Genomic DNA, 25,882 nt, shown 5'->3' on the forward strand with positions numbered 1-25,882 from the left:
CATTTTCGAGCAAGTTCGTCAAGCTCGCTCGAACTTATACATGGAGTTTATAGATGCTTGTCCTGAAGTCTACTAGTCCTCTGCAACGAGATCTGGGACGAGAATTCAGCGTATCTTATCATCTTAGGGGCTAAATGTTGAATGCCTAGGGCACGTGACAAGGATTGGTGCCGTTTGAGCTTGACGTAAGCCTGCGAACAACATGCTCAAACAAATGTTTACTAAGCGAGACAAACGCGCGCGCCGCTGATGGCGCGTTCTTCGTTTTTCTCTCCTCGCGTTTGCTCGCCGTGTTTTCTACACACGTGGGTTTTAGTCTGTGATTTGCCCGCCGTTCGCATATTCTTATACTCACAGTTTGGCGAAGCTTCCTCTTCGCACTTGCGTTCAATGTGTTTCAGTTTGTTGTTTCACTCATTGACGCAGCGGCTATTTTCGTCTGCGCACATTAGAATCGCTGATGCAGACCACAGCCAAAACCCCAACCCCCCAACTGGCAAAAGACCTCCCCTGCATGCTAGGATTAAGCGTTTTACAACACTCTCAGATCGAGCTACCCCTTCATATACAGTATCTCAGTATGCCTCATGTACCTTACTGCTCACTTGTACTACATCTATCACACTCGTTTCACATGCAAAGTTACAAATGCATTAATATAATTACTTCTATGCGCGCATATCACACTAGTAAGCAATAGGTCATGAGTATTTCTCGGATGGAAGCTGCCTTCACTTGCCTGATCAGAGGAGAATAGCTTGTGCAGATACCATTAATTCAGGCTTAAGAAGGGAACTTCCTACGTACTTAGAATTAGAAGTACAAGCGGTCAAGGTAGCGGTACTACGCCCCCCCTCCCCCGACGAGAGCTTTCGCAGAGCTGCCCTACCACTTTACTAGCCTCTCTCTTTTCTAGCTGTAACAGCCCAAATTTACCTTAGGGGACAGCGGCTGCAGCGGTGAATACATGAGGTGGTCAGCCTAGGAGTAACAAAGACCTATCTCTCTTCGCTTCACTCGAGAGATTGCTGAGTGATTTCGATTTAGAGTTTGACAATCGGCAGAGAAGTTATTGATCAGTCAACACTGTTCGGTATGAAATATGTAAGATAAGAACCTGAGAGAACGGTCAGTTGTCGTGTGTATCGAATCGCCATCAATATAGGCTATGTCCCCGGGTTGCCGAGCTGGTGCCAACGCACACGCAACCTGTCGGATCACCACTCAAACCGAAAGTCTCCAAGGACGGTGATATGCGATGGCCCAGATCAAGAAGTAAAAGAACACCGATCTAGAACACTTGTCGTGTATTTCAATCCCGTAAGCACAGAAAGTCTGGTACGGGCGCCCCAGAGGTCAGCACTGAAATGAAGTCTACGGTGTTACATATCACCAGGACTGCGCGCACGTGTGATAAAAAGTGCTACTCACACCCCAGGCAATGAACCAAAGATGACCTATTCAGTGATTGTACCATTTACCTCTTGGGAATCCGACCGTATCTTAAATATCATCGATCCTATAATAGGGTCGCAAGGGGCGTAGGACTGCAACCAGACATGAAATCTGTGGTTTAATGCGGCTGTAGTATATATATAAGAATACGGGCAGATGATATGGCCTAGATGTGGGATGATGGTTTCACGTACTGGATTCCGAGAGTGGCGCCTTTCGGGTGCAAGCCGCAAGTGGATCTTTTTTCCAACATGTCTGCAATGCCAGATCAATCGATCACATGGTAGCTACGGCTACGTGCGCCTAGGACCGAATCACATCTAACGTCAAAGGAATATCGAATCAGAAGCTTGAATGACGATGTGGCAAGCGTAGCGCACATGTAACAAGGCAGGACAATAACTTATGTGTCATGCTGTACGACAACGATGACAACGGAACAGGTCAACACCCAACGTGATGAAGAACGTGATCCACGGATGATGAGGCTCCTTGGAAGCTCTTTAGATTTACACGCCCATCTCCAGCTTATTGTCAAAAGTATTTTGAAGAGGCCACGCTAATATTTGGTAATGAACCTTGAGCGAAAATTTCAGTCTCAAGTGTCGGTGTCGGTGTCTGTGTATACGTACTTGCAAAAAAAAGTGAAATGAGCTTTGAATTCAAGAGGTCGGTGAGATGACGAGTAAGACTTGTTTTCAAGATTCGAAAATTAAGCACGCATGAGAGTAGAGATTTTGAACAGTAATAGCATGAAACTCGATCCTGAGAATCGGCGTTGTCAAATCCCGTTGCTTGTTTGAGTCCGTTACCGTGTCTTTCTCAATCATCATCCTCGTCGTCAAGCGGCACGAGCTCACAAAATTTCCATTGTGCGCCATCGTCCACCTCAACATCTACAGGGACGTACAGCGTCGACACTGGTTTAACCTGGGCCGCACCACGACCACCTCCAGATAATTCTACTGGATAACACTCATTTTTAAAGTTTCTCTTAAACCGAGCCGAGCAACGCAACACATTACCGTTACCAGCAGTCTGCAAAAACCGGAATCGTCCCCTCTCAATGCCCAGTTTATTCTCGCGGACCCGCACTACTTCAACAGCAGGCAAGAAGCACTCGAGTGGCAATCAAGATCCACCTTATGATGAGTTTGGGCGCGTAAATAGTAGGGGTTCCGCCAAAGATATCACTAGTAGCAGGTGTACCCCTACTCCTCCTAGTACGCTTGTGAAGCAGAAACCACGGAACCGAACCCTCAGCACTCCCGAGACAGAACCATTCGCTCACATTCCTGATGGGTCATTTCTCCCTTTGAATTTGGAACCCAAAGATATTGACCACGAGCAGCAAGCGCATGACTACGGATATTTGTCTTATCAGCGGCACGTTGTATTGGGTCTTGGTGAGGTCGCGCGCCTCGTGGACGTCGTGGCTAGCGAGCTAGGCACCAGAGCACTAACCACTCCATTTATTTTTTCGACTTTGGCACTTGATGTCTCGGCTAGCTCTGTTAGGAGGCTTATCAGAGCATTCTTGGAAACGTGTCAGGGTGGAATCGATGCAGAACACCGTTGGAGAGAGGAAGCAAGACTCGCAGGTCCACACGAGCTTGGCATGTGCATACGTTGGGGACTCGCCAGACTCGTAAGAGTCGTTGGTGGACAGGCAGTGAGAGGCCTCATTGCTTGGGACCATTATACAGAGTTTCGAGACTCCGAAGCAAGTGAGCGTCTTTTCTGTCCTCTTCCATTCCAACATTGCAATCACTCCAATCCTTCACATCAAACGCTCACTTCATCTATTGGCGCTCGCTCTATATTAAACGACCCTACTAACTTTACTTCAGTGCAGAGCTATCCCCCGAAACACTTTTCCACCTTCCTCCCACCTCTTCCTTCGACTCTGCGCTCGATCCTACTCACTCTGTTAAGCCTGCTTATTCGGTTCACAGCGCACAGCGCCAGCTCTGGACACACGCCTCCGACTCTTTCCCCCTTATTCGGACCCTTGCTATTCGGTCTCGGCCCCGCCACTCTCGCATTCCACCACACCTATATCCACTACCTCCGCGCCGTTAACGCCACCGAACATCTTCTTCTTTCATTCATTCGTTGGCAATCTACATCTGACCTCGGTGTTCCTACCCGGCTCAAAGAATGGATCCGCTCCTATCCCTCAACGCTTCCTGCCTTGCATCACTCAGCCAAGCATGAGCGTCCACAAGCACGTAGAGGTGCACGTACAGTGCGTGTCGTAAGCGTAAGGCGTAATGTACGAATGTATAGTCCGGACCTAGTAAACACTGCTGCAAGCTGGGCACATCGGTCACATGGGCATGGCCTAGCGGGATCAAAGGAATGGGAAAGGATTGCCCCACCTTCGCTCAAACTACCTCCGAGATACTCAGAAACATACAAGAAGCGTATGGATCTACCGTCACATGTAAACCCATACACTGGCCCCAGTATCGCTCCAGCATCTGCGACCAACAGCACGTCGTCTTCTCTATCTGATGACAGAGATGCTGTGATGGGCCTGGGACTGCGGGAGGGCGAGGAGAGGTTTAGGAGCCTTACGGATTTGAAGTGGGGTGAGTTTGAGATGATGGGATTCGGGGCGATCGCTACAGATGAGAAGAAGTTGCAGTTTGATCTGACAGAAAGCGCACGCACGGTACGTGTAACATTCATGCTAGATTTTCAAAAATGCTTACTGCCCCACTGTCGACATATAGGCCCGTGCTGCGAAACGTGCTACTCTCACATGGACCGACTTCTCTACAACTGGTTTCACACGCACAGATGCACCTTTAAGCACTACCCTCCAATTTAGCACGCCTCTCACTCACACAATCTCCTCGTGGCCCTCGCATAATGCCGACCTTACCAAAAAGCTTAAAAAGACTGCCAGCGCCTTGCCTGCTTTTGGTTGGGACACAGAGCCTGTCCTCGGTACGGAAGAAGTAGTGGAAGAGGCGTTTGTGGACGTATTTTGCGATTTGGTTTGGGGAGGGGGTTGGCGGGAGGAAGTTGGCGGGGTCTTGAGTGCAGAGGGACCTGCAACAGAGGTCGAGAGGGAATGTAACTGGGCATTGGTGGGTGTTTTTCTTCTTTATCTCATCTTTCCCTTTCTCTTTTGCTGATGTAGCACTTAGATTGAATTCAAATCTCTTCCGATATCTGCATCTACATCCTCTCCCTTTCCCACGGCTGGTAGTGGCACTGACCCAAGAACAAGCACAACACTCGTCTTGTTTGAGGAGTTTGTGCCTTTGGAGTATCGCCAACAGCTTGCTAAAGACAGCGGCGGGAAGCGAAGGCTGCCTTTTCTGTTCATGTCCCCTAATAGTGAGTAGTGGTTTCCTTTTCATTGTTTTAACCTTTCTTTTCCTTGACAATCTACTGCATGTACTTTCTTTCTTTCATTCTACCCTGACGCCCTTTGCCAATCAAAACTAATGTTCATGCATAAATAGGCAAATCTCGCCAGTGGAAACCGGCTGCCACACTCAATGGACGTCCTTATGTTGTCGGGCACGTCCCTAAAAGTCCGTCATATCGCGAAGTCGAATTTGAGGGACTACTGAGATCGAATGGAAGTAAAGTTCTTTCACTAGACAAACCCAGCGGGGTTCCGATGTTGTCCGGCACAACTGGGGTCCTTTCTCCCATAGCTTCAGACGAACAATCCTCCACGCCAGCTCCTTCCGCTCGACCGACTGTAACTATCTCTGCACCACTCTATACCCGGCCAAAAGACAACGACAAACTGCCAGGGACGCCTGCAAAAGACAAGGTCAGAGACTCAAAGATAGAGCGCAGAGCTTTCGACTCACCCATCTCCCCGACATCCGCACGTAAACTCGCCTCGCGCTTTCGTGTTCACCCCAGTTTTCGCCGCTCAGGGATCGTCCCTGCTGAATATGCAGAGGCCACAGTAGATTTTGAAACGAGGTTGGCGAGTTATTCAGATGATGAGCTGAATAACACGACATCTTCATCTGCAGGAGGAAGAGGGAGGGAGGAGAGAAGGCGTTCAAAGGACGATGCGTGGGTGGATATCCTAGTCGCGACACACAGCCGGCGGATTGGTGGGCAGGATGCAGATATTCGTCCGTTCAGCAAGCGCGGGAAGGGCATGCAAGACCCAGAGATCGCGAGCCACGAGGTAGCACAAGTGCTTGCGGGCGTGGCGCTTGCGCAGTTGCCGGCAAGCGACGACGAGCCTGAGCCGATACCTGAGACCGTGACGCCAAGCATAACAAATGAGGATGTGGATGCGGATGTGGATAGTGTAATGTCGTATCCAAAGACGACGACCTCTAGTGTGCCGAAACGCTTGGGGTACTTTGATTTGCATCCAGAACGCAGGCCTGGACATTCGCCGCAGCCATTGAGCTTGGGCGATGACTCAGATGGAGATGAGATACGCTATGGAAGCCCCGAAAGACCCTCGTCGTTGAAGTTTCCCATGCCTGCAAACACCGATACAAGTGCTTACCCCCAGCCCCTACGAGGCTCAATGGATACCGAAGAAAGTGACTATGCACCCACTTCCACGCACTCGCTCCAGCTTGATGAGCTAGATCTGGTGTACGAAGACCACCGTGTAGCAAAGGATAAAGATAGCAGATACTCGGGGACGGGAATTATGACTATGCCGCAGCTTATAGCTGTGACACCCGTGACGCCAGGGAAGGGAGAAAAGGATAGAGACAATAGCCGGACGTCTGCGCTGATTGGCATGTATCGCGAGCGCGAGGAGAAGTCGCTCACGACTAGTCCCGTGCCCATATCAAAGCTCCCCGTGCATTCAACTTTGTTGTATTCTCAAACGAAGGAATCGCCATTGCCACCCGTGCCTGTGGTCGAGACAGAGCATGTTGTAGTGACCCCCACGGAGGATGTTATTGAGGAGCATGCGCGCACGGAAGGCTCACAGGGTGAGGAACTTTTACAGCCCCTGGGTTTGTTGTATAACGGGAACGGGCGGGATAGTCCCGCCAGGTATGTGCATGGTGCACCGTTGCATAATGTGATGGAAGAGGAAGAGGAGGAGTGAGTGCTTAAAGCCATCACCTCCTTGATCACCCATGCAGGCCTTTCTTCCTTTCTCCGTCACCGTCGTTGATCCAATCCACCAAGAAATGCACCGCGCAACTCGTCTTTCTATCATGTATACCTGAACACCTACTTGTATATGAATCATTCATATCTTGCTCCCCAGCACCACAACATCCTATTCTAAATATCATCACCGTCCCCCTATTTTTTCTTCCGATATCAATTCGCCTTGAAGTATTGCAACGAAGGCGCGCTTCGTCGAATCGGGCTGATACCGGATCTCGAAATTGGTCGACTGGACTTTGGATTATTTCTCTATTCAACAGCATACATACATATACACCATTCCTTTAAAATTGTCCCCCACATTCCTGACCTTCTGCTAGCGCATGCTAATGTTCCAGGGTTTGTCTATATATTCGTAGCTCTACCCTCTCCCTATGTTGTTCCCTCGTTTGCCCTGTTTTATAGTGGAATTTATTTGATTTATTGCTCAATGGTCCAATGGAGCGATTGCGGGGCCAGCGGCCCTCCGGAATCCGAAGCCGCGAAGTGGCAATTCACCTGACCTTGGCCACTAGATTAAGACTGGTCATTTGCTACCGCTGTGATGTTTGAAAGGATCATTTCCATTCATTAGCTATCGCTGTGCTTTTTGTTCTTGCTTTCTACGACTATGGTTGAGGTTCCCGACAAATCCATTCGCATCTGTGCAGACAGAGGAGGGACGTTCTGTGATGTTCATGCGTAAGGCCAAGTCAAAGGTCTCAATTGCCTTCGAAGCTAAGATAGAACAGATCGTATCCTGACCCAGGCAATCCAAACGAGCGGAAAGACATCGTTGTCAAACTCCGTGCGCGTCTTCTAGTGCATATTCTCTTACTAGATGCTCAATTGTCCTACAGTCTCACAGGACACAGCCAACTACGGTGATGCACCAACGGAGGGTATCCGCAGGGTGCTTGAGATTGTGACGGGAGAGACTATTCCCCGTGGGTCCGTGCTTGACACTAGCAAAATTGGTCTGTACTAGTAATCCTCCTGATACGTTCGTTCACTTGTCCTGACAATGTCCTGCGTCCAGATTACATTCGTTTGTCGACAACAGTGGCGACAAATGCGCTCCTGGAACGCAAGGGACATTGTCATGCTTTACTCATTACAAAGGGATTCAAGGACCTCCTGCTTATCGGGAATCAGTCACGCCCACGTATCTTCGACTTGAACATTCGCCGCTCGAGTCCTTTGTACTCTGAAGTCGTTGAGGTGGACGAGCGTGTAACTCTTGTTGGGTACACGTCGGATCCCAAGTCGGAAGAGAACGCTATTCAGTGGAATGATGATGGGTCCATGGAAAGAGGCTACAGGGGTCCTGGATGGGATGGGGAGGGCAATGCGGAGGGTCCGGGAGATATTATTCGAGGGATCTCAGGAGAAGCAGTTAGGATCTTGAAAAGACCAGGTGCGTGTTTTACAGCACTTACAGCATTAGGTTTGTTGATCACGATTTCTCAGACCTGGACCTTGTGAGGCACGACCTACAGCGATTGTATGACGCTGGATATCGCTCCCTCGCGATCGTCCTCGTTCATTCTTACACCTTTCCCGAGCATGAAATACAGATCGGTAAGCTCGCACGGGAAGTTGGGTTTACCCAAGTCTCGGAATCCTCGCAGTTGCTGCCCATGATCAAGATGGTCCCTCGTGGTGTATCGTCTACAGCGGACGCATATCTCACCCCTATTTTACGAGAGTATCTAGACGGGTTCTTCTACGGTTTTGACGCAAAGTTGAAGGACGGACGGATAAAGAGTCCTCGTGTGGAGTTCATGGGTAGCGATGGGGGGCTTTTAGATCTCAATAACTTCTCTGGCTTGAAGAGCATTCTAAGTGGCCCGGCAGGAGGCGTTGTGGGGTATGCATTGACGAGCTGGGACGCAGACAGGAAATACCCCATCATTGGGTATATTTATGCTTTATTCAGTATGCTCGGCCTGACGTATGCTCTTGCTCTGCAGCCTTGATGTAGGTGGGACATCGACTGATGTCTCTCGCTTTGATGGCCGCTACGAAGTGGTTTACGAGACAACAACTGCCGGTGTCACCATTCAGTCTCCACAGTTGGACATTAACACTGTCGCAGCTGGTGGAGGTTCTTGCTTGACCTTCCGAAACGGCTTGTTTCTCGCAGGGCCCGAAAGCGCTGGTGCACAACCAGGTCCTGCATGTTACAGGTAAGCGCAAACTGAAGGTGAAAGAATTTACTTGAACCTGTACTCAGGAAAGGCGGTCCGCTAGCGGTCACAGACGCCAACTTGCTCCTAGGTCGCCTCATCCCAGATTATTTCCCAAAAATATTCGGAAAATCAGAGAAGGAGCCTCTGGACTCGGAAGCATCACGTGTGGCCTTTGAGAAGGTCGCGAAAGAGATCAACGAAAGTCATGAAATAAACCTTGGCTTGGATGACATTGTATACGGGTCGGTACATCACGGTCATTCATGGTGATATACACTCATTCTCAGGTTAGGTTCATCAAAGTGGCCAACGAGACGATGTGTAGACCCATCCGTGCACTAACGGAGGCGCGGGGATATTCAACTGGAAAACATGTGTACGTATAGTACTTATCTCGCACGTCTTTCGGCTTTTTATATACTTGTTCTCAGACTGGCAAGCTTCGGTGGTGCAGGTGGTCAACACGCCTGCGAGATTGCAAGTTTGCTTGGCATAAAGACCATTCTTATCCATCGATACAGCTCGATTTTGTCTGCATATGGATTGGCATTAGCAGACCGGCAAGTGTTTGTTCCGCGTTGCTATTGACGTCATTCCTGATCTGAGGTCAATAGCGCATACGAGCTCCAAGAACCCTCATCAGCATTCTACTCTGCGCAGACACGCCGGAACCTTATCGCCCGCCTTGATAAGCTTACTAACGACGTCAAGGCCGAGCTCAAGCATCAGGGATTCGAAGGCAACCGCGTGAAGGTTGAGCGGATGTTGAATATGCGGTTTGAGGGCACCGACACTGCGCTCATGGTTCTGCCTAACGAGAATGACGGTGATGGTGCCGAGGACTTCGAGGCAGCATTCAGGCGCGTGTACAAGACAGAGTTTGGCTTCCTGCTCGATACCAAAAGCATCATCGTGGATGACGTGAAGGTAAGTGCTATTTCAAGTGACTGAAAGGTACCGGGTGAACATGCCCTTAGGTTCGTGGCATTGGGAAGACCTTCGACCACCTCGGAGAGTCGGTCTACTCGGAGGTAGAACGGCTTCAGAAGAATCCTGTCACATGTGATCGAGCAGACTCGACATATAGCGTGTACTTTGATAAAGTTGGCCGAGTGGCCGATACCCCTGTGTTCCTCCTGGATAACCTAGGCGTGGGCGATGAAGTCACGGGCCCTGCGATGATCATTGATAACACGCAGACTATAGTCATTGTTCCAGGCGCACGTGCTGTTCTCACTAGCAAACACTTGTATATCACACTTTGAGGATAAGTAACTAGGACAAGGTACAAGCTCCTATATATCAGGGTTATGGGAACTATAGAAGGGTGTAATTCTGACCAGTGAAACTGGCAATTATGAACTGTACAGCCCCCTGAGCACGAACCCGAACTTGAAAGCCACCACTACCACTGCCAGCGGGCGCACTCATTTGATAGCAGTTACACTGTGTGCACTGTCTGGCTTCCTTTTCTTAGCGACAGGGACTGATCGTGGATTTTCGATACAAGCTAAGGGCCTGAAGGGACCAGTATTGGACTGCGAAGGCACATTTACATGGGGCACTGCTTTGCTCATAGTGGATGCAGGACATGCACAACACGGCAAGTATAGCAGCGCAGTTTATTGAGCGACTTTATTCAAGTTCGAGCTGCGGATGCACATTGCGTCGATCAACTCTACAAATCACTAGTAACTCCGAGCGCGTCAGTGTCAACGACCATACTCCACCGATGTGAAAGCAAAAACATGACTCACTGTGCAGAACCTCAAAGGGCTCTGTCATGTAGGTGAGTCATGTTATCAAGTCCAGGGAAAATGCTGATACTCGCGCAAAGATGCAAAGAGCATCTTCTAGACTTGCACTCTACGTTTTCCAGGCAAGACGAGGGACATGTATGACCGGTGGGATCAATTCCATCACTAGTAGTGGGCATGGCAGAGCTTGACGATGCCAAAGCAGCGATGACGGCGAGGATAATTGCAGAGGAGAAATGCATTGTAGGTAATACCAAAAGCGATAGTAGGAAGACGGTTGGCTTTTATTTACTGCTGTGTGGATGTGCCTTCAAATGGATACATACCTACGATCATACTTAGCTATGTAGTATTGTGGGCAGAACTGGCATTGCCAGGCATCAGATGGCAGAACCTTTATGGCAGACAGGTTGTTGCAGAAACCCTGCACATGTCAGGTTCTGCCAGTACTATTCTTGCAGCAACAATGTCTGCAGATAGTATTAGTTATATACATAGTACATACGAAATGGATACTGACCTCAACCGCGACTAGCGGAGTCAACTGAAGAAGGCAACCTTTAGATCGAGTAAGGTTTTGCACCTCCCCACAGACACCTCTTAACGAAACCAAATTTCAGAGATAGTGAGTAAACTATAGTACCCACTTTGGGGCTCTACAAGTGGTTTTCGGCAGTTGGCGGTGTAATGTACAAAGCTTGCTTCTAGTTTCGAAGGCAGGGTGTGGGAATAGTGTTCGCAATCAGAATTTAATAAATCGAAATGAAAAGGATTCAGGGCTGGTAACAGTCGAACGTGACCGGGGCGCCAAACTCAGAATGAAGGATAATTTCGAGCAGGACTGGTCGAAGGTAGACGCTATGACGAAAGCAAAATGCATGTGCGGGTTCGACGTCTCCCTTGTATTCATCGACTGTTCAGGCAGGCAAATGACGATTGGACAGTATCTTGATAAGCGGTAGTAGGCTGTACTACCAAGGCCTAGTCATGCATCAAATGATTCTATATGGTGTTTACCGCCTCAGGAACAAACCTAGAAGAATCGGCCACGGTGAGGACCTCGGAACCCTAGTATGAAAGAACGAATATGTCCGTACTAAGAATGGTTGGCTCAGGCTGCGATTTGTGCGGGGAAAATCCATCTTTGATGGTGTCCCAATTGGCAAACTAGTGAGGTTTGGCATCGCTCCTACCGACTTATCCGTTCCGGAGGAGAATGGTAGAGAACAGAGGACTCGGATCCGATCAAGAGTGTCACGTAGTTGACGCAAAGGCAACACCTCACTTGCGAATTGTCCCACAGCAATATTAACAGGTTGCTGCAAGGTCATGACCGGAACTTCAACACAACCACAGCTATCGACTCCACGTATCTCCCAGTTGGCCTGAAAGGCTGCTTGCGGCACATGTAACCAGTGCTATATAAATCTTTTGATCAAGCTTGCTCATTTCAGGTTATGTCTATGCCGAACCGAGCAACGTTCCCCCTTATATTTCATAACCCTTTCCCCTAGAAGTTCTCCCTTCTGCGGTCTTCCTTGGGTACGATTTTGCTATGGCTTCTCACGAGCCTGGTCCACCTATTGACTCCCCGCCTACCACTCCAATTCTTCCTTTAGAGCCAGACCAGCCAAAATCTACTCTCTCATTCCTTGAGAATGCGTCAGACATATCCTCCGGAAAAAATGAACAGTCCTTTGACTTCAAGCAGGCACTCAATGACCTCATGAAACAGCGAGTGTTTTATATGATCATTTCATTGTCTAATCTAATATCTCATTGTCTCTTCTTCAGTCGTCAAGATGAAGGAATAAAGGACCGCCAACTTGGTGTCATGTTTGAGGATTTGCGTGTCGTTGGTGCAGGTTCTCGCACCTCCCTCCAGCCCACCGTGGGCTCGCCTTTCCAACCCTCGACGCTTTTGGCCAAGCTAAGGGGAATTCGCCATCCTTCGATTAGAGACATCTTGTCCGGATTCGAGGGTGTGGTCACTCCCGGCGAAATGCTGTGTAAGCACAGGCTTTTCCTCGACCTCCTGTCTTGACCTTCCGTACAGTGGTCCTCGGCCGTCCCGGCGCAGGGTGCTCGACTTTCCTCAAGACACTCGCTAACCAACGTGGGGAGTATCATGCTGTCGAGGGTCAAATCTTCTATGATTCATTCACCTCCGAGGAGATATACGACTCCTTCCGTGGCGATATCACATACTGCCCGGAGGACGATATCCACTTCCCGACGCTGACCGTCGACCAGACGCTCTCTTTTGCTGTTAGAAACCGTACTCCTGCAACTCGTCTTCCTAACCAGACGCGCGACGATTACGTTGAGGATACCACCACGATGTTCATGAAAGTCCTTGGCCTCTATCGTTCGAAACACACTCTGGTTGGTAATGCTCAGATTCAAGGTGTTTCCGGTGGCGAGAGAAAGCGCATTTCTATCGCAGAAACTTTAGGCTCTGCAGGCTCACTTGGTGCATGGGATAAGTAAGTTGTTATCATCCAAGGTGCCATGCTTCTCACTTTTTCCCCATTCAGTTCTACTCGTGGACTAGACTCCTCGACTGCCCTTGAGTTTGTTAGCGCCTTGCGTTCCCTCACAGACGCCAAACGCACAACTACGATTGTCTCCCTCTACCAAGCAGGCGAGCCATTATACGAGCTGTTTGATAAGGTTTGTGTCATCGCGGAAGGGAAGATGGCCTATTTTGGTCCAGCAAAGTCGGCGAAAGATTACTTTATTGGTATGGGCTTCGAACCACAAAACAGACAGACTACTCCCGACTTTCTGGTTGCAGGTAGGACATTGCGACTTTCTTATATTGTCTTCTAATCATCATTATCAGTTACGGACCCACACGGAAGGAAAATCCGCTCTGGATATGAGAGCTCTGTCCCGCGGACGGCGGAGGAACTAGCTAGCTATTTCATGGCTTCTGACTTAGGTCGTCAGAACCATGAAGCTACTGAACGGCGCCGCGAGCAATGGGTCGGAAATCACGAACACAAGCAAGCGTATTTGGCCAGCGTGGCCGCTGAACATGGCAACACATCTAGCGTGTATATGACTTCTATCCTCCAGCAAGTCAAAGCAGTCATGAAGCGCAGTGTGCAGATCATTATCGGTGATAAGTTCGAGTTCTTTATACGACTGGCGTAGGTGGTATTTGTTGCTTGACAACCCTTAGTAACAACTAGGTGACAGTTCTCAAGTCTTTCAAGCGATAATTATGGGCACCGTCTTTCTGCAGATTCCAAGTGACACCTCGGCCTTTTTCTCCCGTGAAGGTGTTATGTTCTTGTAACTATCTTCACCAGTCTTCATATATGTTGTGCCTCACGAGTCTTTCAGCTCCCTCTTCTTCAGTGCTATTACGTCTGTAGCAGAAGTCCCATCGCTTTTTTTCCAGCGTCCGATCGTGCATCGTCACCAGAAAGCTGCGTTATATTATCCTTTCATTCAGAGTCTCGCGCACACTATGGTCGATATTCCGGTCGCTTTGATCGTCCAACTTGTGTTCGCTGTAATACTCTACTTCTTGGTCGGGTTGCAACGTTCCGCCTCGCAGTTTTTGTAAGTTATTCAAGCCGTTTGTTCTCCGCTTTGATACTCACCATGCTGCACAACAGCATTTTTTACCTTTTTGTGTTCACAATGTCACAAACCATGAAATCATTCTTTAGAGCTATTGCTACATGTTCTAAAACTCGTCCTAGCGCCCTAGCTCTTAGCGGTATTTTCATTCTCTTAATATCGCTCTATGGTGGGTACACAGTTCCTCGGCCAACTGCTCCAAAGGGCTTAAAGTGGATCATGTGGTTGAATGTACGTCATACCTTGTGCGATACATTCTTCCGCTCAATATCAATATTGCTGTCTTAGCCATTGTGGTGGTCGTTCGGTGGACTTGTCGTGAACGAGTTCCATACACTCAACGGAGTTTGTTCCACTCTTGTCCCACAGGGTTTTGGGTACGAGAATGCTTCACTTGCAAACCAGGTCTGCGCAACTGTCGGATCGCAACCCGGACAGCTTCTCGTTGATGGCAACCTCTATATTGGATTGACGTTTGACGTTTGGTATAGTCAACTTTGGAGGGTAAGGTCGTCACTCTATACTTCACAGATGGCTTATAACACCACCGCAGAATTTTGCTGTCCTCTGCGCCTTCTACATTGGGTTCTTGGTCATTTTCCTAATCGCCACAGAATTCAATATACTGTCTACTGTAGACAGTGCTGTCGTTCTCTTCAAGCAGGGATCTTGTGCTGTCGATGGGAATTCCAAGGTCTTTGACGAGGAAAGGGCAGAAAAGACAGATCTAGAGTTGCATTCTAATTCCAAATCCCTCTCCGGGGCAGCACACCCCTCGACTTCCGTCGATCCCGAGAAGGTTCAGGACCTCTTCACGTGGCAGCACGTGCAATACGATATCCCCATCGAAGGAGGGATGAAACGCCTTCTCGACGATGTCACAGGCTTCGTTTCCCCTGGAAAGCTCACTGCATTAATGGGCGAATCTGGGGCTGGCAAGGTATATCTTCCTATGATACCAGTCGCGCATGCCATTTACTTGAATGCTTGTAGACGACGCTCTTGAATGTTCTTGCACAACGCGCCGGTATTGGTTTAATAACTGGCGAGCGATTCTTTGGTGGACAGCCGCTGCCCATAGACTTCCAAGCTCAGACGTAAGTATCGCCTTAATTTCATCCGATCTTACCTTACTGTCACGTTTAGTGGTTACTGCCAACAACTCGACACCCACCTTCCCGAGGCGACTGTTCGTGAAGCGCTCCTTTTCTCTGCTAATCTTCGCCAGCCACAATCAGTTCCTCTCGCTGAGAAGGAAGCATAGTGCGTACGATTTTGGTCATGATTCACTCTCGTCTAACTTTCCACTGCAGCGTTGACAAGTGCCTTCAAATGTGTGGTCTAGAGGAGTATGCTGACGCTATTGTTGGCTCTCTCGAGGTTCAGTACCGTAAACGCACCACCATTGCAGTGGAGCTCGCTGCCAAGGTTTGAACGCAACCTCTTCCAGCTGTAGTTGTGCTGAGAGATTAACAGCCCAAACTGCTACTCTTCTTGGATGAGCCTACGTCTGGGCTTGACTCGCAATCTGCCTGGGCTATCGTAAATGTACTTCGTGAGCTTGCCGACCACGGCCAGGCCATTCTCTGCACGTGAGTGCAATTTTGACATAGGTTTTTCGATGCTCATGAGTTGTGCTAGAATTCATCAACCTTCGGCGGAGCTCTTCCAGGTCTTTGACAGATTGCTCCTCCTTCGCAAGGGTGGACAGACAGTCTACTTTGGTGACATTGGCGAGAACTCGTCGACCATGTTGAACTACTTTGAGCGTAATGGTGCTCCACGTTGCAAATCTGACGACAATCCGTAAGTAAGATGCAATCATACGAGTCTTGTGCTTACCAGGGAATTGAAGGGCGGAATACATGCTTGACGTAATAGGTGCTGGAGCAACTGCAGTCTCTACAACTGATTGGTACGATGTCTGGAAGCACTCACCAGAAGCAGCGCAACTTCAAGAACATATCAACGATTTGCATCAACAGGGTCGTTCTCATCAACGGCAGCTTAGCGACCAGTACTCTGTCTTCGCCACATCATGGTTGCATCAGTTTGTTATGCTTACCCACAGAAATTTCCAAGCATACTGGCGCAATCCTACGTATATTCGCGCTAAATTTGTGCTCAATATCGCTGGTGGTCTCCTTGTAGGCTTTACATTCTTTCGAGCAAATGACTCGTTGCAAGGCACCCAAAATAAGCTATTCGTAAGTATATCAATCCAGATTCTTCGTTTGATCACATTCTTACTCCTCTTTAGTCAGTCTTCCTCTCACTTGTGCTCTGTGTTCCCCTCGTCCATCAGATCATGGCCGTCTACATCGACATTCGCACAGTGTACGAGATACGTGAACGTCCCACTAGAATGTATCATTGGACTGCTCTCGTCATATCCCAGCTTGTCGCTGAGCTTCCTTGGAACATGACAAGCTCAGCGATGTTCTTTTTCTGCTGGTACTGGACCGTTGGATTCCCCGCAAGCCGGGCAGGTTACACGCTGCTCGTTCTCTCCGTCGCCTTCCCGATCTACTATACCACGCTTGGACATGGTATTGCGTCCATGGCACCAACCGCTCCAGTTGCATCCATATACTTCACGACTCTCGTTATCTTTATGTTGATCTTGTGAGACACACTTTGAATCACGCCAGTTCGGCATGCTAACAATCTACCAGTGATGGCGTCATCCAGCCGTTCTTCGAGCTGAATTGGTGGAAATGGATGTACAGGGCCTCTCCTTTCACGTACATCATTCAGGGCCTCCTCGGTCAAGGTTTGTGAATGAGTCCTTGCTGAATAATCGTACTCATATTAGTCCCCCTAGCTGTTGGCGGTCAAGCTGTTATCTGCTCCTCCACGGAACTAGTCTCCGTCAACCCACCGATGGGTCAGACCTGCAGCGAGTACATGGACCCATTCATCAAATTCGCTGGTGGCTACCTCACAAACCCCGGAGCTGCAGAGGGTTGCCAGTACTGTCCTTACAAGACCACTGACGAGTATATGTACTCGAGGTTCAACATTACATACAGTGATCACTGGCGCAATCTGGGCATTATCTTCGCATTTGCTGCATTTAACGTGAGTCACTGCTGGATGTTGCTGAGATCTGATGCTGATGTTGATGTACCCTGTGCAGATGATTGCGGTTTTCTGGTTCACGTATTTCATGCGCATTCGCAGTGTCAGCGTGTTTACTTCTCTTAAGCAGAAGTTATCTCGTGGCATATTGCAAGTAAATCGCAAATCATGAATATTAGAGTATACTCCTCACATGCGCTCATACGACCCGAGTCAAATTTTTGTACACTAGTAGACGCTCGTATCACGACGCATTCGATTCTGCCCCGCTCAGTCGATACCGCCAGGATATTGATATAGATATGCTTATTTAAATAAGTATGTACTCAGATCAGACATTATGCATTATTAGTCATGTCCTTTCCTCGAGCTACATTCTTTAGGGTGATAATGACAATTAGTAGATTCAATGGCTTATCAATTATTGGCATTACCATGTCTTGAACTTGGCCATCGACCTGTTCACGTAGCACCGGGCCGCTCATACATGTAACCAGCAGAAATCGGCGGCCTCAGTAATAGTGTAGCACCATTCAAGCGTCCAGATCCAACATCAGGACCTGCATGTTGCAGTTCTCCACGACGCGTTGACGTGAAGCACGATGATATCAGATGCCTCGGGGAACGTTACGATGAATCGTGGCATTAGCAGCTGTGTCATATGGCACTCCCTCAGGCTAACCGTTTGATCGAGGATGGTCAGACAGCTACCATCGCTAGTTTTTGCAATACTTTCCATTGCGCTTTTGGATCTCTGGACTCTCGGTTGTGTGCGAAAACGCAAGCTAAAGTTTTCTCTGCTTGTGCTCATGCCTTACCAGAAGACACGCAGCACTTTTGGAGCGCAATATACTACTGGACACGTCCAAATCCCTTCGATGGTTTTACCGAAAGTAAACTTACCATTACCTTTCCACCAGAAGGCCGCGGCTTACTACATGTAAATGCGCACCACATCGGAGGAAGTTATCGATCACTCCATCGATGTTTAGGGTTTGAATAACTTGCAGAGTCTTACATCAAGAAAAGATTGATACATTTTTGTGAGTCCGTTGACACGATATAGGATGCTCTTTGACTGACAGTTTTACCACTACGTGAGATCCTTGAGCCTGGCAAACCGAGAGTTCTACTATAGGTAACTCCTAATTTTGTCGGACCTCGGGGATTCTTCACTGCGTCGGTGATCGTTCGAGCACTTGTAACTGTCCGTGCGTCCTTTCTGATCTTCGGTCGGGGCCGTCTTACTCGCCGATGCCCGTTTCTACACTCCCGGCCTAGGTATAAAAGATAACTGGTATGACCATTGATCTTCTGTATCATTTGCTGCTGCCACAGCTGCCATGTTGTTCTACTCCTTCACTATACTCGCTTGCATCCTTAGCATCGTTGCCCGTGCCGCCGCTGCATCACCTACAAAGCGTGATCATGATGTGAGCGTATGTAAGTTCATCGAGTGTTCAATCTCTTCTGCCCGTTTTCTAACTGATGGATGTAATCCAGATCCAGTAATCGACGACGTTACTGTGGATGCTTTGGATCGACGTGATGACTTGATGGTTAGAGTCGACGTTGACACTAGTAAGCATTGATCCATTTTGGCGTCCCTCCTAGCTGACTTTTTCTTAGGCGACGTTGTAGATAGTGCCGATCTCCTCAGTCAAAAGCGCGGTGACGACAGCTTGCTTGGCGTTGTCATTGGTGAGCACCGTCTTTGGTCAAGCTGGTGGCTATAAATTAATGGTATTTCATCCAGGTGTCAATAACGTTTTGAACAATGCTACCATAAGTGTCTTGAGGTAGTAGTAAATGACGACTGACGAGTTGTAAAACGCCAGATTTCAGGCTGCTGTCATGGATTTGTTAGGTAAAAGCAGACATAGCTGCAAGTAGGTGCTGCTATGGCCTTACAAGGCCTTCGAACTATATATCGTCATTCAGTACATGCATTGCGTGTTTGAGCTTCAGTCTATGTGTGCAAAACATCTCTTACTCGCAATCGGGACGCATGATTTAGCTCAGATCCTCAAGCTGACAGCGAGGAAAAGTAAAAGACAATCAAGTGTTCGTTTCCATCAAGGTAAATAATGTAAGGCCTGCCATTGAACATTAAATAGATTTACATAAAGTGTGCAACAAAGAATCGTAGCAGTTTGTCGTGCTACACCGCGAGTGAGTTATTCGAGGTAAGTAAAACAAGCTTCTACAGGGTTACATACATGATAAGTTATATACTTGCAAATAACATGGAATGTCAGGGATGACAACAAATGGACTGACACATAGCATGCCTGCCAGGTGTACAACAATCTGAGGGGTATACAATTGAAAGTCTTGCAAAGTCGGAAGGACAGCTTGCTGTCCGAGTCTGGTATAAATATTAAATTTCGGATGTCCCTCCTGAGTACGATTGTTTATGAGCTCTGCACCATTCCCAAGACTTGTCGACACTCACTTTTCGTGGGACACGGGAATTTGGAACAATAGTCATCGATTTCCAATTGCATTTCACGCAAGGCTGGCCTGCCTAGCGTCCTGAGGAGTATACCAACAGGGCCAGTTACAAAGTCCATGATGCGCTTGTTCTGTAAATCGATGATGTCTTGCAGATCATAAGTGAAAAAAATGAAGATGTTAGCGCCATGAATCAAACCATGTTTAAAAACAAAAACTCACCACGGGTACCACCGGATGCATAAGCCCAGGTTGGTGCTGATAAAGGCATCGAAAAGGCCAATTGGATGGTGAAGAAGAAGCTGAAAAAGAGTGTAAGGAGAGCTGAAGTACGCATTCTGCTCTAGGACGATAATTCTGCAGGGGATGAAGGGTTGAGGAAACGTTAAAATTGCGATTGCTGTGTATACGTAGGCCACTTTATATGCTAATTTTTGTTTCGTAAATGACGCTATGGCTGTCCGGATCCGTGTCCCAAAGAATTTTGATGGCTTCCATTCGAACTTGATGCGGACTACTTACTGACGCGGCTGCCGATCAAGCACCAAGTTGAAATGTAAGACGATTTCCTGATCAATGGCAGATGTAATAAAGTGGAGAGATCGAATATATTTTTTAGACTGTGTTAGTATGATGGACTCTAGCTAGGCTATATAGGGTTAACTTATTCACCAAAAGTCACGTGACTTCCTGCCGAGTAGGTAAGGGCTTCAGAAGCTATCAACTGGCCCTGACCTCTCTGCCAGGGGCTTCGGTACCCCGGGGTACTCATCACCCGACGCCTGCCGCTCCTCAGCTCCACTGAATGACTCCTCCTGTTCGCCACGGTACATCCTATCATTATATTACGTTTTCATCTCTTCTGCTGCTTTGTTGCACCAGTGGACAGTACACTTACTAACTTACGCTGTACCTTTCCGACACCTCCCCGACTCGGAACTTCTCGAGTCGTGCCTGTTCAAGTTACATGCCACTGCTCCCCTGAGCATCTGCCTGCCCCTCACTCAGTTTATTACGTCTTTTTCCACAATGGGCTCCTTTGAGTGCGTGCTCTTGTACCATCTTACATGAGCTCTCACAGACCTTGTGCCCTACTCTTGCACACCCATTGTCTTGACTCTCTGGTGCCCCGACACTTCCCGCCCATTCATGTGAGCTTCCCGATGCCCCCGCGCCTGTCTCTATCATGGTTTAAATCATTTCATGCATAGTATATAGCAGTTCAAATTCATTTTGTTCGTTTTCTGCGTACCATTGGCCCGGGAATGAGACAAAATTTAAGAATTTGTTGATACATATGATAGTACCGCCCACCACAAACGAGCGGGCGCTATAAGTTGGAGAGCGGGGTTTATGTAAACTTCGCCCGAAGCCAGAGTCTATATAGAATGTTCTCGGACTCCAGCTCACACAAACAGTGAGCCGAGCTTTTGCTCGGTTCTGACGCTGGCGAGGGTGGGCTAAAATATGAGAGACGAGCAAGGAGACTGTAGTAACGAGCGAGTAGAATGTATGAAGAACAATGTCCGAACACACTCCTGCTCAGTTGGACGTCTGGTGCCGGTTCCTTCCAGGTACTCGGGAACCGGCGGCACCTTGCATATTAAGTGACAAGTCTACAGGCACCCTAGCGTATATATTTCAACAAGATTTGGCTACATAACATTATGATTGCCCATCAACAACTTTTCGCGCCTCTAGTCCCAACACATCCAACATCTTGTTTCTTGACCGCACTGCCGCCCTTCTTTCTCTTCTCCTCTCCATTGGCTGCTCCTCAGCTTCGTCTTGTGCAATCAAAAAATCCAGGTAGGCTCGTTCTGCCGGACGAAGTATGTCGTCAAACGAGTCGTCGGGATGGAGTGCCGGAATTTCTTCCAGTGGTGGTTCAAAATTAGTTGTGTAGCAGAGGCATGCCACCGGTGCAGTATCTAAAGGTCCAATTGTTTCACCAAGTCGCATTATTTCGGAATATCGCTGAAGTACGGCATTGGGAGGTGTGGCAAACGGATTTTCGACGTCCCAAACAAAGCCAGATCTTGAATTGCCAAATAGATCTTCCTCTTCTTCATTACTTTTCGCTAGACATTTGCATGCAATAGATGTTTCGGCCTCCTCAATCTCACCAGGCTCCAAGGACAAGCACGCAAGAGATGTCGCGGTCTCTTCAATCTCACCGGGCTCCAAGAACGAACATGCACCGTCGTCGCTGACGATAGTCGGCAATTTTTCGCCTTTCTCGACGGGTGTCCCGTTGGAGCGCAAGGGTTTCAAGACCACGCGTTGCGTATACTCCCCAGCCACTCTGCGCTTATTGTTCTTCTTTACCAAGTCCGTCGGCAGGCCCCTACGTGGCCTAAAAACGGTCACAGCGCTTGGATTGCGGCTACGTGCACGCTTTGCATCTAAATGAGCCATCATCTCTCCCAGGCTATCGCCAACTCGAGGATCCTCTTGGTCTGCCAAAACTCTAGCAAGGCTCCCATCCTGGTCCATGTGATTGCGTGTGACTGCAATACCGAGGATCTTCGCAGCCTTGTGATCTGAATTAGCGAAGGCCTTTCGCTCGGCGGGGGTCAGTCTGTTTGTGAGCGAGGGTGACCGAGTGTCGGTGATACACATCAAAGTAGCGCTACCGGAGCGCTTCATGTCTGTTTGGATTGACATGTTTTCCATATTATTGCAAGATTGAAGTCAAGGAAGAAGACGCAGGGCAGAGTGAGCGATTTGTGGTAACCTCCATTGACACTGCGAGGTGCATTTATATCCTGAGTACTGTGGACGGCTTTGGCGCATTCGACCGTCCACAGTGCCTATAATGGGTCAGTGTGCAAGCTTAGTGGCATGTGTCTTTGTTCATCTCGCTTTGATTACCAATTTTGACAGATGGTCCAGCACGGTGGAGCATCAGTGGTCTTCAGTGGCATGGGGATATGCTGTCTTAATGACTTGAATCCTTCGTAATCGATACGATGGGAAAGCAAGACGGTTGAGTGTGTGGATATGATACTAATCATCTGCTCGCGATAGAGTGGAACGAGTCCGATCATCTATACAAGCTCTCCGCAACTAGAGTCGCATTGACCAACGCGATCACTCATGTTTGTCTCATATCGACGGATGTTATGACATTTCCATGACTTTGTCTCTGCACACCTACGCACATGACCCATCTTGCTGAACGTGTCCCTCACTAATTCAACTAAATGCCTTGTGACACTACCTTGTCGATGCGTATATCTTCAGGTGACATAGCTTATGATGCACCGAGGTCCGACACTCTTCAAGTTCTTTGGATAGCAACAAAACTTGTCCTGGGAGAACTCGATCAATGCCTATGATATCTCATCATTTCATAGCGGGCCGTCAGCGCTTTCAGACAAACTGGTATTTTCAACGACTTTACGCCATTTCGTACTGTGGCGTCGCATGTCTCAGATCGATGTCCTAATTTGAAGGTATTTGATGCGGTGGCACTCCTTGTTCGACTTAGCTTATGATTGCTAATTATAAAATTATGACTCGAGGTTTATGATTTGGTACGAATACATTTCTCGACCGACACTAGGAAGGCGATAAGCCCATTCCCGACTGAAACATTAATGTTGTGATTGGTAAACCTACTTTTACTAGTGTGTCTCACAGGTGAGCGACTCAAACCCTGTTGCCATAATTTCTGGTGGATAAGCGCCTACAGGTTTCAACAACGGGTACTGCATCATCAGTACTCGACAGATACTGCCTAGCGCGATTTCAGAATATCTCTATTCGTGCAGGCGCTGATGATCACTTTCGGCCATCACAGACCCCTTTATAAGGCGTCTCAAACTGTTTCTACGAGAATCCCTTCCCATGTTCTCCGCTCAGATTCTTGCTGTAGCGACGTCGTGTACTATTTTCCTGATCGCCGCTTTGCGTCTGAGTCGCAAACGTGTCTACCCCTTGCCTCTACCGCCTGGCCCTCGCGGTTTACCATTTCTTGGTAACGCACTGCAATTGGACACCAAACGACCTTGGCTCACATACGCTGCGTGGGGAAAGACATATGGTGGGTGGACCGAGGTCTTTTCAAGCCCTCGCATTGAAATTTATCCCTCTTCATAGGCAAAATCATTCACTCTAGCATTCTTGGGATCGATATGATCATCATAAACTCTGAATCGATCGCGCGAGAGTTGTTAGACAAACGTTCTGCGATTTATTCAGATCGACCCGTCATTCCCACCAATGAGATGTACGTCTTGTCCTCATCCAGCCTAGTTTGATCAGTTGACGAGGTAGATCTGGACTGGATTTCAATACTGTACTCCTTCCGTATGGGGAGAAATTGCGACAACATCGCAAGCTCTTCCACCAAGTACTTAGGGCCGAGGCCTCTGTTTCATACCAGGAGATGTACTCTCGCCACGCGACTGAATTGATCTTTAATCTTTTGAAGGTCACGGATGACCTGCAGAAACCTACTCAAGCGTTCGTTCTTGATTCAGTAACCTCCTATGCAGCTGACGATCGAACGATTATGACAGATACACGGCATCGCTGATCATGTCCGTGACGTATGGATATACTAGTTGCGGAACTCAAGACCCATTCGTTGACCGTGCTCAAGAACTTCTGGATATTGCCAGACATCTTCTTTCTCCCGAGAGGGCTGCCATGTTCACGGCCTTTCCTTTTCGTAAGTAGTCAGTGCTATCGACGACATCGATTTGATCGTTTCGCACGTCGGCTGCAGTTAAAAAGCTGCCAGTGTGGTGCTTTCGTGGAGCTTATTCCCTGATGGGTCGCAGCAGAGAATTATGTCAACAGCTTTTGAACGAGCCGTTTAACGAGGTGAAGGTACAGATGGTACGTCTGTCTATTGTGGCTGGACGGTTTGCATGATTTGCTTGCCTGTACTAGGCAAATGGTACCGTTACAAAATCACTAGTCGCTGACTTCCTCAGTCAAGCTGAGGAGAACGCCGACGAAGACACGATGAAAGCTGTTGCATTGATGGGATACGTAGGTAATGAGTTTTTTCAAGACACAGGATTCATTATTTGACGCGGATATGGCGTCTTAGGCGGCATAGACACGGTGAGCCATTGGTTTAGGAAATCCTACTCGCTTCCCCCCTTACTTTGATGGCCCACAGTCTACATCCACGTTGCATGTATTCCTGATGGCAATGCTACTCTACCCCGACGTCCAAGCCAGGGCTCGTGCAGAAATAAATGAAGTTGTGATGCATGATAAAATGCCGACCATCGATGATAGACCATCGTTGCCATACCTTGATGCCGTTCTCCGTGAGGTTCTAAGATGGTATCCACCCATACCCCTAGGTCGGTTCAATAATGTGCCTTGGTGTTTACGCAATTGCGTAGCTAAATTGTTACGCAGGAATGGCTCATGCGACAACAAATGATGACATTTATGGAGGGTACTTTATACCCAAAGGTTTGTCGTATGACTCGGGGTTTCATTGACTTATCTATAGTTTAATTAGGTACGGTGGTGATAGTTAATCAATGGTCTGTACGATGCAACGCCGATCTAAATGCTTGAGCTGAGCATGACTTAGGGCATTGTCTCGGGACGAAGACGTATTTCCTGATGCATCGCGATTTGATCCCACTCGTCATCTCACGGCTGATGGGCAGCTGAAGGATCAACATTTTGTCAACCATTTTGCGTTTGGTCACGGCAGGTGAGTGTCTCACAATCAGTATTACTTTCAGTTGTTCACCGACTCATGCAGGCGCGTTTGTCCTGGTAAGATAACTCATGATTCATCAATTCGAGGGACGACATAATTATGCCCATGACAGGTCGTTGGTTTGCAGAGAACAGTCTGTGGAATGCAATGGCTACCATTCTCGCCGTCTTGCGCATCGATCATGCCAGAGACTCAAACGGAAACAGGATCGAGGTAAAGCCGGAAATCACCACCGGCATGGTGATGTGAGTGGCCTCGATGTGCGGGCGCGATGGAGCTAACTTTAAGTCCGAAGTCGCCCGCAACCTTTCCAATCCTCGTTCGAGATTGTCAATTCGGCGAGAGCAGGACAGCTTCGTGCGGTGATGAATTTGAAGTAGACGGATCTTTGTATTATGTCCATTAGGTACTTGGGGTGTACATTGTATGGCGCACAATGAGCTGAGCGTCGAGGCCTAAGATTTTGTAATTTGTCTCTGTTGATACTGAAAATGATTATTATTATCGTCTGTTCGAACGTTTGACTCGCAATATTG

At 48.3% G+C, this 25,882-nt stretch overlaps 7 protein-coding genes across 7 annotated transcripts; 5 read left to right on the top strand and 2 right to left on the bottom strand.

Moving 5' to 3' along the window:
* Nucleotides 1-2,252: 2,252 nt before the first annotated feature.
* EDB93DRAFT_1222481 (uncharacterized protein) lies at nucleotides 2,253-7,017 on the top strand. The gene is made up of 5 exons (XM_041451164.1): nucleotides 2,253-3,182; nucleotides 3,306-4,132; nucleotides 4,194-4,553; nucleotides 4,614-4,806; nucleotides 4,935-7,017. Exons 1-5 carry the CDS (start codon nucleotides 2,522-2,524, stop codon nucleotides 6,518-6,520), a joined length of 3,627 nt encoding a protein of 1,208 aa, XP_041310407.1. The 5' UTR covers nucleotides 2,253-2,521; the 3' UTR covers nucleotides 6,521-7,017.
* A 181-nt stretch (nucleotides 7,018-7,198) lies between these two features.
* EDB93DRAFT_1239178 (Hydantoinase/oxoprolinase-domain-containing protein) lies at nucleotides 7,199-10,024 on the top strand (the record flags this gene model as incomplete). The annotated part of the gene is made up of 11 exons (XM_041451604.1): nucleotides 7,199-7,269; nucleotides 7,320-7,375; nucleotides 7,428-7,544; nucleotides 7,607-7,984; nucleotides 8,038-8,485; nucleotides 8,541-8,756; nucleotides 8,804-9,001; nucleotides 9,052-9,135; nucleotides 9,191-9,319; nucleotides 9,374-9,686; nucleotides 9,737-10,024. 11 exons carry the CDS (start codon nucleotides 7,199-7,201, stop codon nucleotides 10,022-10,024), a joined length of 2,298 nt encoding a protein of 765 aa, XP_041310408.1.
* Nucleotides 10,025-12,071: 2,047 nt separating this feature from the next.
* Nucleotides 12,072-17,624, top strand: EDB93DRAFT_1319838 (ABC-2 type transporter-domain-containing protein; the record flags this gene model as incomplete). The annotated part of the gene is made up of 20 exons (XM_041454890.1): nucleotides 12,072-12,256; nucleotides 12,311-12,525; nucleotides 12,573-13,002; nucleotides 13,054-13,313; nucleotides 13,362-13,671; nucleotides 13,721-13,816; nucleotides 13,868-14,089; nucleotides 14,146-14,341; nucleotides 14,399-14,614; nucleotides 14,664-15,050; nucleotides 15,104-15,207; nucleotides 15,257-15,373; nucleotides 15,424-15,538; nucleotides 15,587-15,702; nucleotides 15,752-15,916; nucleotides 15,966-16,317; nucleotides 16,371-16,735; nucleotides 16,786-16,883; nucleotides 16,935-17,191; nucleotides 17,250-17,624. 20 exons carry the CDS (start codon nucleotides 12,072-12,074, stop codon nucleotides 17,361-17,363), a joined length of 4,320 nt encoding a protein of 1,439 aa, XP_041310409.1. The 3' UTR covers nucleotides 17,364-17,624.
* A 575-nt stretch (nucleotides 17,625-18,199) lies between these two features.
* EDB93DRAFT_1129733 (uncharacterized protein) lies at nucleotides 18,200-19,146 on the top strand. Its single transcript, XM_041448893.1, has 5 exons — nucleotides 18,200-18,234; nucleotides 18,294-18,634; nucleotides 18,695-18,772; nucleotides 18,833-18,892; nucleotides 18,948-19,146. The coding sequence occupies exons 2-5, from the start codon at nucleotides 18,535-18,537 to the stop codon at nucleotides 18,992-18,994; spliced, it is 285 nt and encodes a 94-aa protein (XP_041310410.1). The 5' UTR covers nucleotides 18,200-18,234; nucleotides 18,294-18,534; the 3' UTR covers nucleotides 18,995-19,146.
* A 93-nt stretch (nucleotides 19,147-19,239) lies between these two features.
* On the bottom strand, nucleotides 19,240-20,253 carry EDB93DRAFT_1129735 (uncharacterized protein). The gene is made up of 2 exons (XM_041448894.1): nucleotides 19,868-20,253; nucleotides 19,240-19,793 (listed from the first exon to the last, which is right to left on the bottom strand). Exons 1-2 carry the CDS (start codon nucleotides 19,980-19,982, stop codon nucleotides 19,606-19,608), a joined length of 303 nt encoding a protein of 100 aa, XP_041310411.1. The 5' UTR covers nucleotides 19,983-20,253; the 3' UTR covers nucleotides 19,240-19,605.
* A 1,321-nt stretch (nucleotides 20,254-21,574) lies between these two features.
* EDB93DRAFT_1056459 (uncharacterized protein) lies at nucleotides 21,575-22,243 on the bottom strand (the record flags this gene model as incomplete). The annotated part of the gene is made up of 1 exon (XM_041444762.1): nucleotides 21,575-22,243. A coding segment is annotated over one exon (669 nt), but the record flags the coding sequence as incomplete, so codon positions are not given.
* Nucleotides 22,244-23,497: 1,254 nt separating this feature from the next.
* EDB93DRAFT_1247750 (cytochrome P450) lies at nucleotides 23,498-25,595 on the top strand (the record flags this gene model as incomplete). The annotated part of the gene is made up of 13 exons (XM_041452629.1): nucleotides 23,498-23,693; nucleotides 23,750-23,879; nucleotides 23,927-24,115; nucleotides 24,172-24,323; nucleotides 24,381-24,493; nucleotides 24,548-24,653; nucleotides 24,711-24,724; nucleotides 24,783-24,972; nucleotides 25,031-25,087; nucleotides 25,137-25,161; nucleotides 25,212-25,337; nucleotides 25,389-25,402; nucleotides 25,459-25,595. 13 exons carry the CDS (start codon nucleotides 23,498-23,500, stop codon nucleotides 25,593-25,595), a joined length of 1,449 nt encoding a protein of 482 aa, XP_041310413.1.
* Nucleotides 25,596-25,882: the final 287 nt, after the last annotated feature.

The sequence above is a fragment of the Suillus bovinus genome (assembly GCF_016758785.1).
Source record: "Suillus bovinus strain UH-Sbo-P2 chromosome Unknown EDB93scaffold_11, whole genome shotgun sequence".
NCBI classification, from domain to species: Eukaryota; Fungi; Basidiomycota; class Agaricomycetes; order Boletales; family Suillaceae; genus Suillus; species Suillus bovinus.

Excerpts from the sequence above, each read along its gene's own strand:
- EDB93DRAFT_1222481 (XM_041451164.1), top strand. The coding sequence starts at position 2,522 with ATGCCCAGTTTATTCTCGCGGACCCGCACTACTTCAACAGCAGGCAAG. Across the intron at positions 4,554-4,613 it reads GGGAATGTAACTGGGCATTG|ATTGAATTCAAATCTCTTCC; the intron begins GTGGGTGTTTTT and ends TGTAGCACTTAG. Across the intron at positions 4,807-4,934 it reads TCTGTTCATGTCCCCTAATA|GCAAATCTCGCCAGTGGAAA; the intron begins GTGAGTAGTGGT and ends ATGCATAAATAG.
- EDB93DRAFT_1129733 (XM_041448893.1), top strand. The coding sequence starts at position 18,535 with ATGTTGTTCTACTCCTTCACTATACTCGCTTGCATCCTTAGCATCGTT. Across the intron at positions 18,635-18,694 it reads TGATCATGATGTGAGCGTAT|ATCCAGTAATCGACGACGTT; the intron begins GTAAGTTCATCG and ends GATGTAATCCAG. Across the intron at positions 18,773-18,832 it reads TAGAGTCGACGTTGACACTA|ATAGTGCCGATCTCCTCAGT; the intron begins GTAAGCATTGAT and ends GCGACGTTGTAG.
- EDB93DRAFT_1129735 (XM_041448894.1), bottom strand. The coding sequence starts at position 19,982 with ATGCGTACTTCAGCTCTCCTTACACTCTTTTTCAGCTTCTTCTTCACC. Across the intron at positions 19,794-19,867 it reads TGCATCCGGTGGTACCCGTG|ACATCATCGATTTACAGAAC; the intron begins GTGAGTTTTTGT and ends ATGATCTGCAAG.